Source organism: Rhinopithecus roxellana, chromosome 17, assembly GCF_007565055.1.
Source record: "Rhinopithecus roxellana isolate Shanxi Qingling chromosome 17, ASM756505v1, whole genome shotgun sequence".
Classification (NCBI taxonomy): domain Eukaryota; kingdom Metazoa; phylum Chordata; class Mammalia; order Primates; family Cercopithecidae; genus Rhinopithecus; species Rhinopithecus roxellana.
Window position 1 is genome coordinate 109,235,455 of NC_044565.1, and position 12,426 is coordinate 109,247,880.

The 12,426-nt window shown below is 39.3% G+C and overlaps 1 protein-coding gene across 6 annotated transcripts in view; it reads left to right on the forward strand.

The window, feature by feature from the left end:
• Positions 1 to 12,426, forward strand: part of AFF3 (AF4/FMR2 family member 3) — a 628,365-nt gene that overhangs the window by 413,876 nt on the left and 202,063 nt on the right. For all 6 annotated transcript variants that reach the window (XM_030920551.1, XM_030920547.1, XM_030920549.1 and 3 more), the window contains one exon: positions 3 to 39. In XM_030920551.1, coding sequence (XP_030776411.1) covers positions 3 to 39 — 37 coding nt within the window. The remainder of the gene's footprint in view (positions 1 to 2; positions 40 to 12,426) is intronic.

Here is a 12,426-nt window from a genome sequence, read left to right on the forward strand (position 1 = left end):
AGGACTCGCAGCTTGTATCCTCTGGACACAATAATCCAAGTAAGAAAGACTTCGCTCTGGAGTTTCATATGGGGAGCAGGGGGCAGGGGCAGAGGGCAGAGGGGGCGGGAAGATGAGCATGCAGTGGATGGTAGGTTTCAAAGAAATGCACTAAAAAACTGGGGAAAGGGGCCGTTTGTTCAAGTGCTGCCCAAATGAAAGATAGGATTTATCATTAAAGGTCGCTCAAGACGACCTTGAGTGCACGTATTCAAGGAAAGGAGGGCCAAAACAGAAAACAGTGAATTTCAAAGCCATCCCAAGAGAAGGGAATATCGTGCTTTATTATGGCTGTTCCTAGTATATGTGGAGGGAGAAAAAAAACTTAAAAGGCACATAATTGGTTGTCTGAATTAAAGGAAAATGAGTGGGCAAAGAAAACCAATCAGTAGACCTTCAGATAAACGACCTTAGAATCCGTGAAGAAAAGTCACAACCAGCTGGGTGTGTGTACTGTGTCCTCTTCCAGAAATAGACAGACTCAACTATCTAAGAAGCAGTTTCCTTATTGAATTGGTGGCTAATAAAACACATGGGCTTTTTGGTCAAAGAGAGGATGTTATCATTCCATGAAGTCGTGTTCTAATTCTCTTCTTTGGCACTACTAATTGGTATTAACGTTGTCTTGAGCATTAAAAATGCATAAGTGACCCTGTGTCCTAAAAGCACACTCACAAAGACTGGGCTTTGTTAGTTGCACGACCAGCCAGCAAGCTGAGAGCACCCCTTCCCAATTACAAAGCTGCATTTGAAGACTGAACATCCTCTGAGCTGTAGATCTCTCTGTGGAACTGAGGCTCAACCACTGGGCGTCTGTGAGACAAATGGGCTGGAGAAAAAAGATGTTCTGGCAAATGCACTGGGAAGCAGCAGAATTTTCATGCACAGCTAGAGAAAGGCCAGTGGAGGGGTTGATGGCACAGTGGTGTGGAGGCAATATCTCTTAATTATCCAACCCACTGTTCGGATTTGCTGTGGGCACAGGCATCAGCGATGAGGCAGAATGCCAAAAGACATGAAATCTGAAGAAAATGATGAATTTAGTTCTAAGAAAAGAGATGAGAAGAAATCCTGGTTAAGTCTACGTGGTGGTATACAGGCGTCTGCATCGCACACCGCAGACTAGAATGTCTTGAAGAGTTGTCCTTGCTTTCCTCGCTGTGTCTCACCATTGAATTTAAATGTTCAGGGTAAATGGAGGATCCCATAGATGAATACATGTACCTTCTGCCAGCTTGGCACTTTTGACAGACAGAACAGCGAAAGAAATTCTTGTTGAGTGTCTGTTCTGTGCTAGCATCCTGACTCACGGTATTTCACTTAATCTTCACGATAGCTGCATGAGCGAGGCATTAGGATCTCAATTTTACACGTGAAGAAAATGAAATTCTGAGGCTAAAAACCAGTCATTTCTTAGACACCGCGCTTAAAAAATGACAGCTAGAATTTGAATTCAGAGCTCTCTGCCCCAAAGACACAAACTTTTCATCCCACTATGTTGATTCCCGGAAAGCTGCTGCTATCACTTCACAGTGAGATTGAATTCTTGTCCAAGGACTATCTGCTATGATTTCTGTGTGCATCTGGCATATTTTTATGGCATGCGTAATATTCACTGCAATTTAGATTATATAAAAATGGACCCTTCTTCTATGGGACATGATGTGGTACTATCCCTGTGTGATATAAAAAACCCTCTGGCATTTCATTGTCCAGGAAAAGTTTTTGATTAGTTTTTTCTTTTCTAGGAATAAGGGGATTTTTTTTTTTTTATTTCATTTTCTGGAGATAAGGTCTTGCCCTGTTGCCAGGCTACAGTGGCACAATTATAGCCCACTATCACCTTGAATTCCTGGGCTCAAGCAATCCTCCCACCTTAGCTTCCTAAGTAGCCAGGACTACAGGCACATACCACTTTTTAAAATTTTTCTTAGAGACAGCTTTTCACTATGTTGCACAGACTGGTCTTGAACTCCTGGCCTCAAGTGGTCCTCTTGCCTTGGCCTCCCACAGTGCTGAGATTATAGGTGTGAGCTACCACACCTGGCCCTTTTTCATTTTTAAATAAGTCTTTCTCCAAAACCCCAGCACATGTATACAAAAACAATATTCCTATTAAAAGTCTGAGAATTCTCTGCAATTGACAGCACATTTGAAACTTTAGGAGAACTGACCCCACCACCATTTCCCATGCTGTTTTCGTATTTGGTTTGGAATCATGATTCCAGTGAACGTGTCAGAAATAGAGAAATACTGAACTTCAGAGAAACCAAAAACAAAATATCTGTGTGGATTGGTTACTCGCTCATTATTTTAGGCCAGTGTTTTTATTCTCTTTGAAGTGAGAAAGACTGTATTATAGAAACTAAAGGAAAGATTGTATTAACAGAAAATGACTTTCAATACAAATCTTTTAAAAGGTAGATCATTCATTGAATTACTGATCAATTGAACTTGATATTATAAAATGGAAGCTTGTTAAGCCTTGAGATACTTGAATATTAACATGGATGATTTATGTCTACATTTTTAAAAATTATGAGAACGTCCTGTTCAGTTGAGAGACTGCACCTGAGCAGTTCTTCCCCTCCCTTCGGAATCCCCACCTGATAGCCATGAAGCTGTAGAAATGGAAATAAATCCCAAATAGCACCGAAACCAGGAAGAAGGGCCATCAGCAAACCAGAAATTTAGTTGTGTTTCTGGAAAGACAAAATAAGACCTCCTGAAAAATACTCCTGAACAGGGAAGCTCGTGACACAGCAAAGGAAGAATCAAACAGGAACAAGCCTTAGTGGTGGTGGGAACAGCCCCCGGGAGCCCCAGGAAAGACCACATCTCCACTGGCCCCCAAGAGAGAACAAGTGCGAATTGTTTGCAGTGATGGGAACACCTGGCCATCCTTCAACCATGACCCCTCCAGCCCCATCCTCATGGATTCCCACGCAGAGCTTTCAGGGTGATTTTTTTCTCAAAAACCCCCCAAAACAAAAAATACAGTAATAGTTACTAAAAAAAAAAAAAAATTTAAAAATGAACAGCTCACTCCTCATTGGGAACTAATAGCAAAGAGAGAAACAGAATAGTTTCTAAGATAGTACCAGACCTTTAAAAATAGATGACATCGAGTAATGGCAGAAGAGTCAACTATTTCTCGAGGGAAATAAACAAAACTTCTACACACCTAAAGTACAGGGCTTTATATTTTTCTTAGAGGAGTGGGTGGAGGAAGGGCTTGGCCCTGCAGCTTGCCTGGAGGCTTCTCTTCTCTTGAGCCCTGAAGGAATCCTTCACGTCAACGTACCCTGCCCACTTACAAAGAGCCATAAATCAGCTCTTCCCTACAAGGGATAGGTGTGTTAGAAAAATCGATTGGTAAGCCAGGCGTGGTGGCTCAAGCCTGTAATCCCAGCACTTTGGGAGGCCGAGACGGGCGGATCACGAGGTCAGGAGATCGAGACCATCCTGGCTAACACGGTGAAACCCCCGTCTCTACTAAAACATACAAAAAACTAGCCGGGCAAGGTGGCGGGCGCCTGTAGTCCCAGCTACTCCGGAGGCTGAGGCAGGAGAATGGCGTAAACCCGTGAGGCAGAGCTTGCAGTGAGCTGAGATCCGGCCACTGCACTCCAGCCCGGGCGACAGAGCCAGACTCCGTCTCAAAAAAAAAAAAAAAAAAGAAAAATCGATTGGTATACTGATACAGGAAAGCCACACGAACTACCTTGGTTAACCAATTTTTTATTTAAAAATAGGAATATATAACCAGTGAGCACCAAAAAGAAAGACTAGTCCCAAAGGAAGTCTAGGAAGTCTAATTCAAGGAAAACGAGAAAAAAGTTTCAAGTATAATTACAGTCCTTAGAAAGATTTGAAATTATTTGTGTTAAATAAAAAGAGAACAGATTGGTATGAAAAAGAGGTAATTACAGAACAGATGAACACTTGAGAATTAAAAATATGATGGACAAAACAAAATCAGTAGGAGGAATGATAATAGCTGAAGTCTGAAACCTTGAATATAAAGTTGAAAACTTTTTTTTTTTAGTATAAAGTGAAACACAAATGGAAGCTGTGAAAGGGATTGAAGATACACAGCCAGTCAAGGTAGCATGGTCAAAATGCCACCTTGACTGGTGGTATTAGTAATACCAGAAAAAAGGAAATGGAGAGGAATGAATAATAACAGAACTAGAGCACTAAGGGAAATGAGCGACTTACAATCAGAAAAGAAATGATTACTACAAAAGGTAACAAGACTGTGAGCAAGAGAGCCAGAACAAACGGGACAGCGGAGGATTGGACTCCTAATTCAGAAACTGGGGTTATCAAGCCCCGAATATAAAATTAGAGCCCTTGCGTTAATTTTTGGAAATAAAAGAGAGGATTGGAAATGTGGCAAAGAGCAAGAAAACTTGGAGGAGTGTTCAACAGAACTTCTAGGAATAAGAGAACATAATAGAAATTAGAATTTCCATGGGCAGGCATAACAGCACATTAGACATAGCTGAGAAAGAATTAACGAACTGGAAAGTTGAATTTAAGAACGTATCTAGAATGCAGCCTAGAGAGACAGAAATGGAAAACAGAAAATGAGTTAGCCGGGCACAGTGGCTCAAGCCTGTAATCCCAGCACTTTGGGAGGCCAAGACGGGTGGATCACAAGGTCAGGAGATCGAGACCATCCTGGCTAACACGGTGAAACCCCGTCTCTACTAAAAAATACAAAAACTAGCCGGGCGACGTGGCGGGCGCCTGTAGTCCCAGCTACTCGGGAGGCTGAGGCAGGAGAATGGCGTAAACCCGGGAGATGGAGCTTGCAGTGAGCTGAGATCCGGCCACTGCACTCCAGCCTGGGCGACAGAGCAAGACTCCGTCTCAAAAAAAAAAAAAAAAAAAAAAAAAAAAAGAGACATGGGGATAAAGTGGGGAAGCCTAACATACATCTAACTAGAATTTCAGAAAGGGAAAGGGAAGCGAGACAGTGCTGAAGAAGATGATTGATGGCTGAGAATTTTCTAGACTTGAAAGACATTAATCCACAGAGTCAAGGAACCCAGTGAATACCAAGGATAAATGGGAAAAAAAAAAAAAAGTCCACACTACACACATTGTAGCTAAACTGCACATAAAAATTAAAATACCCTTTAATATCTTCAAAACCTCAGCCAGCTTACAGCTGACTTCACAACAGCATCAGTGGGAGCCCGCAAGCAGAGAAGGTGAAGCATCACTGAGTTGAGAAAAAATAACTATCAGCTTAGGATTGTGTATCTTGCACAAAAAAATGTAATGAATCAAGACATTTTCAGACAAAAGCTGGGAAAGTTTACCACCAGTAAATCCTTACAAAAGAAATTTTAAAAGACATACTTTGTTCAGAAGGAATGTGAGGTGCGAGAAGGATTAAATGCAGTGAAAGTAAATATGGGGAAAATTTAAACAATGTTGTAATGTATTAAGTAATCAAAATAAATACAGTTGGAATCCACAAAACAATAGCATAACATAAGATGAGGAGAATTTGGAATTAAAATCTTCTAAGTTCCTGTAATTATTTCAGAGAAGGATAAAAATTTTAACTTTGGGCTTTGATAAAGTAAGTAAATATTTGCAATTTTTAGGGTACCAACTAAACTATAGTAAAAGGTATTTAACCTACAAACCAAATGTGGAGAACATCTTACAAACCAAGTTTAAAATAGAATATGAATATTATTAGCTAATCCAAAGGAATTAAAGAAGAGAAAATGAAACAGAGTATATGGGAAAATATAGTAGCATAAATTAAATCAGTAATTTAAAGGCCGGGCGTGGTGGCTCACGCCTGTAATCCCAGCAGTTTGGGAGGCTGAGGCGGGCAGATCACTTGAGGTCAGGAGTTCGAGACCAGCCTGGCTAACACGGTGAAACCCCGTCTCTACTAAAAATACAAAACTTAGCCAGGTGTGGTGCCGCTTGCCTGTAGTCACAGCTACTGAGGACGCTGAGGCAGGAGACTCGCTTGAACCCGGGAGGCAGAGGTTACAGTGAGCCGAGATTGCACCACTGCACTCCAGCCTGGGCAGCAGAGCGAGGCTGTCAAAAAAAAAAAAAAAAAAAAATCAGTAATTTAAACAAATGGATTAGATGCAATGATTCAGTAACAAATAATGGCCAAATGGATTAAAACATAAAACTCTAGCTCTGTGCTATTAGAATGACACATTTAGAAATTAAAGATTCAGAAAATTTGAATGGAAAAAGGATAGGAAAATATATACCAACCAAATACTGATGAAAAAGAAGATGATATATGTGTTCTAATACCAGAAAAATAAACTTTAAGCAAAAAGCATTACTACAGTTAAAAAGGGTCACTACCCAAGGTACAACTTACCATATGGACAAAATAATTGGATATATGTAAATTCCAAATAACATAGCTTCAAATTTTTAAAAGTAAAAATCACTAAATTACATGGAGAAATGTATTATCTTAATGGGAAATGTAAACATAAATTTGTAACTGTTATATCATGCAAACAGAAAAAATGGTAAGGATACATAAGATTCAAACAACACAATGAGAGAGAGTATATTACCCAACAGCTGCAGAATATGCATTGTTTTCAAGCAGACAGGGAACAGTTATGAAAATCGACAACTACTGGACCATAAAGCAAGTTTCAACAAATTTTTAAAGATATAAATATTATATTGACCATGGTCTCCAACCGCAATATGATTAAATTAGAAATTGATAATGAAAATATGACTAGTAGGGAAAACACATGTTTAGAAATTAAGAATCACTTCAAATATTAGTAAATATTTGAGACTGAAAGGTAATAGAAATACCTAATATTAAAACTGAAGGAAGAAACTAAATTAGAGGGAAAATTGCAACTTTCCCTCTAAAATATTCATACTGGAAGCCGGGTGCAATGGCTCACGCCTGTAATCCTAGCTCTTTGGGAGGCTGAGGTGGGCAGATCAATTGAGGTCAGGAATTCGAGACCAGCCTGGCCAACATGGTGAAACCCCGTCTCTACTGAAAATACAAAATTTAGTTGGGTGTGGTGGTGGGCACCTGTAGTCCCAGCTACTCGGGAGACTGAGACAGGAGAATCACTTGAGCCTGGGAGGCGGATGTTGCAGTGAGCCAAGATCCCACCACTGCACTCCAGCCCGGATGACAGAGTGAGACTTCGTGTCTAAATAAATAAAGAAATGCCTCATACTAGAAAACAAAAAAATTAATGAACTAAGCATCCATCTTAAGAGCTGAAAGAAGAGAAAATAAACCCAAAACAAACGGAAAAGAGATTTACAAAACAAAGACAAAAGCAGAAATTAGTAAAATAGCAAAGATAAAATTTTAAATGTCAATGGAGCCAAAAGTGTATTCATTGAAGATATAATACAGTTGACACACTTTCCAGAGAGATTGGTCAGGACAAAAAGAGAAAAGGCACAAATAAATAATATTAGGAATCAAAAAGGGAAAAAATGTGATGCACATCAAGAACAAAAATATGAACAAAATTGTGCCAAAATTTTTTCAAACCTAGATGAAATGACTGTGATTAAAATGATTATTCAGGCATTATATGTATATATGTAGATATTTTATATGAAATTTACATATAAATATAACCTGAATAATCTTATAACCATTTTAACAATTGGCCCAGTAATTTTTAAAAAATCATTCCACACACACAATTTCAAGGCTAGACATTTTTACCAGGGATTCTACCAAACTCACAGGAAGAGGTAATTCCAAACCTACACCCTTCTTCAGATAGTTAGAAAAAGCCAGCGGTTCTCAACTCATTCTGTCAAGGCAGTATAACCTTGATATCAAAACTTGATAAGCCAATATAAGAAAAAGAATTTACAGGTGTCATTCATGATCATAAATGTAAAAATTCTAGGTCAAATATTTGTAAATTCCATCCAGCAAAGTACAAAATATATTTTAAAATATAACTCATAATTAAGAAATTGTATTTATTTTGGGAATTCAAAATTGGCTTCTTTTTATAATAGTAACATGATTAATTATATGAAAATATTAAAGGAGAAAAATATGATTGTTTCAGTAAGTTAAGAAAAAGCATTTGATAAAATTCACTATACATGATTTAAAGGAAAAATAGCAAATCAGGAATAGAAGCCCACTTCATGAACACAATAACAGTATCTGCCAAAAAACCTCAAAACAACCATCCTATTTAGTGTTGAAACATTTGCAGCATTCCCCTCAAGATGAGGAACAAGACATGAGTTCCACTTTTATGCAATATTATCCTGGATATCCTTGGTCAAGGCAATAAACTAAAAAAAAAAAAAAGTATCTGTTAGAAAAGAGAAAAAAAATCATTTTCTCAAATTATCTTGTCTATGCGGAAAACTCAAAAGAATCTACAGACTATTAAGATTAATAAGAAAATTTAGCAAGATTTCTGTATACACAATTTGATTTCCCTACACTAACAACTGAAAACTATAGTTTAAAACAACTTTTAATGTTAGCATAAAAATATAACTTACTAAGCAATAACCCTGTCAAAAGATGTGTTAAGACCTCTATGGAGAAACTTAACCAACTATTGAAATATGTTAAGGAAGGTCAAAATAAATGGAGATGCCTAATACCAAGTACGTGAATTGGAAGATGCAGTGTTGTAAAGATATAAGTTCTCTCCAAATATCTGTAGATTTAGTACAGCTCCAATCAAATGTCCAACTTGTGTGTATGTGGAAATTGACAAACTGATGATACTCAAATTTATACAATAGAACAAAGAGCTAGGAATAGCTCAGATGTTCCTGAAGAGCAAGGTTGGGGCTTCGCCTTACCAATATTTTAAAAATATATATTAAAGCTAAGTAATGAGGGTGGCAATAGACAAATTGAGCAATGAAAGCGATTGCATAGAGACCCAGAAGCAGATCCACAGGTGTTTAAAAACTGGACTCATGGCAGAGATGATGATGTAGATCAATGGAGAAAGAATGGACTTTGAGTACCATAATAACTGGTTATTTCTAGGGAGAAAAACGAAACTAGCTCCTACCCCACACCATATACAAAAACCAGTCCAGGTATTTTTTAAAAGATCAGTAAAAGTATATGCTTTTAGAAGACAGTATAAAACATTTTTCTGATGTTTTTCTTAAATCACAAGAAGTGTCAAATAAAGAAAATGATCTATACATTTGAGTACATTAAAATTAAGAACTTAACATTATCCAAAGATAACAGAAAAGGTAAAAAGGCTAACACTGGGAAAAGTTTTTTGTTTTGTTTTGTTTTTGAGACGGAATCTCGCTCTGTTGCCCAGGCTGGAGTGCAGTGGCCTGATCTTGGCTCACTGCAACCTCCGCCTCCTGGGTTCAAATGATTCTCATGTCTCAGCCTTTCTAGTAGCTGGGACTACAAGGCGCCTGCCACCACGCCTGGCTAATTTTTTGGGAGTTTTGTTTTTGCATTTTTAGTAGAGACGGGGTTTCACCGTGTTAGCCGGGATGGTCTCCATCTCCTGACCTCATGATCTGCCCGCCTCGGCTTCCCAAAGTGCTGGGATTACAGGCGTGAGCCACTGCACCAGCCAAGTTTTATCTGTATATTGAAAAGTTATACGCACACACACACACGACTATATGTATGACTCTTACTGAGACAATAAAATGATTCTATGAATGAGAAATTAATACTAAAAAATATTTTTTGAGATACGACACAGAAGAGCAAGCACAAAATATTTACCTCATTAATGCTAAGAGAAATGCAAACAACACAACAGAATGTTATTCGACATTTTTTTTTTTTTTTTTTTTTTTTGAGATGGAGTCTTGCTCTGTCGCCCAGGCTGGAGTGCAATGGCCGGATCTCAGCTCACTGCAACCTCCGCCTCCTGGGTTCCCGCCATTCTCCTGCCTCAGCCTCCCAAGTAGCTGGGACTACAGGCGCCTGCCACCTCGCCCGGCTAATTTTTTGTATTTTTTATTAGAGACGGGGTTTCACCATGTTAGCCAGGATGGTCTCGATCTCCTGACCTCGTGATCCGCCCGTCTCGGCCTCCCAAAGTGCTGGGATTACAGGCTTGAGCCACCGCGCCCGGCCTCAACATTGTTAAATTGGAAAAACCTTTAAAACCTTGATCATAACGAGTGTTGGTGTGGAGGTGAATCAGTTGGAAGTCTCATATACTGTCTGGGGAGTGTTAATTTGGAAATCAGTTTTGGATTCCCTGCTCCAGTTGGCCATATGGAAATCTTAAGGCCCAGAACTCCTAACATGTGCATGAGGAAGGGTGTTCACGAATGTTTTCTGTTCTGTTGTTCATAATAGAAAAAATCTAAATGTCCATCAGGAGAAGAAAAAATAAGAAACTCTGGAATATTTATACAATAAAGTATTGCACAGCAGTGAGGATGAACAAACTGTAGCTACATGCAGTATGATGGCTAAATCTAAAATTCATAACGCTGCCTGATAGAAGTGAGTCTCAGAAGAACGCCTAGGTATGGTTAGAGTCGTATGAAGTTTAAAAACAACAGTGACCAAAAAAGAGTTAATTTATTAATACACACGTAGGTGGTTAAAAAGAAAAAAAAACAAAAACAAAAACTCTCCAGAAAACAAAGAGAATGATTGACACAAAATTCTTTTTTTTTTTTTTTTTGAGATGGAGTCTCACTCTGTCGCCCAGGCTGGAGTGCAGTGGTGCAATCTCGGCTCACTGTAAGCTCTGCCTCCCTGGTTCATGCCATTCTCCTGCCTCAGCCTCTCGAGTAGCTGGGACTACAGGTGACCGCCACCACGCCTGGGTGTCTTTTTGTATTTTTAGTAGAGACGGGGTTTCACCGTGTTAGCCAAGATGGTCTCGATCTCCTGACCTCGTGATCCACCTGCCTCGGCCTCCCAAAGTGCTGGAATTACAGGTGTGAGCCACCACGCCCGGCCACAATTGTTTTACCAGTAGCTGGTGGGAAGGGCGGGAAGAGATGGAAGCCAGTGAAGGCACGTTTGATGATGTTCCATCCCTGGCCTGGAAGGTGTTTTCACAGTTCATTCATTTTACTGCTTTGAAAGTGTCTATGTACATTTCATGTAAATACACATTTTCTGTTCACTAAATGTGTACTCTATATAGCACTATTTTCGGGAGAACATAACCTTAACTTGAGACAAACCTGTGACGTGGCGGAACATAACAATGACAATTCATTTAACATAAATGTCGGGAACATTTGCACTCATTCCACCTTAGTGACATTCCCTTCTGTTCAGGTCTACTCAGGCTGCTTTGTTCTTTAGTGACTAATATTTATATTGTCACAGTATTGCAAATTCTCATTATTGGCTTACAATTTTTTACTTGATCTATAGGCAAGACCAAAAATTAAATTATTAACTAAATTAATATTAAGGAGGATGACTCAATAATTACTGAACAGGATATAAATATTTTAAATCTTGGTATAAAAGGAAAGATATAGCTGTGACAGGGAGGTGGGAGGGAAGGATAGATGGGTGAGTTTCAGAAAAGATACTGTCAGAAGGTGATTAATCAAGAGAAATAAGATTAAATATATTTAAAGTTACAAATGCCCACTAGAGGCACTAAAAGTAATAACAGAACTAATGAAAATTATAAGCGGGGGGGAGAATATTAAATACCTTGCCTCTGTCTAAAGTTGGTACGTCTAGAAATAAAAACACATTGGCTGGGCACGGTAGCTCACACCTGTAATCCCAGCACTTTGGGAAGCCAAGGAGGGCGGATTACTTGAGGCCAGGAGTTTGAGACCAGCCTGGCCAACATGGTGAAACCCCGTCTCTACTAAAAATACAAAAATTAGCCAGGCGTGATGGCATGTACCTGTTATCCCTGCTACTCAGGAGGCTGAGGCAGGATAATCACGTGAGATCACCTGGGAGGCAGAGATTGCAATAAGTCGAGATCACACCACTGCACTCCAGCCTGGACACCAGAGTGAGACTCCATCTCAAAAAAGGAAAAACACGTCACTTAGACTAATCATTGAAGGGCTAAGAGAATTTCTTTTAAAAAAAAAAAAAGCAAGCAAAGTCATTATCTTTTCTTTTCCGCTTATTTTTTTAAAACCATAAACATGGATTGCTTTTAATATAACTAGGTAGAAACGTTGCAGCATATGGCCGGGCACAGTGGCTCACACCTGTAATCTCAGCACTTTGGGAGGCTGAGGCAGACAGATCACAAGATCAGGAGTTGGAGACCAGCCTGGCCAATATGGTGAAACCCTATCTCTACTAAAAATACAAACATTAGCCGGGCATGGTGGCAGCCACCTGTAGTCCCAGCTACTAGGGAGGCTGAGGCAGGAGAATCACCTTGAACCCAGGAGGCA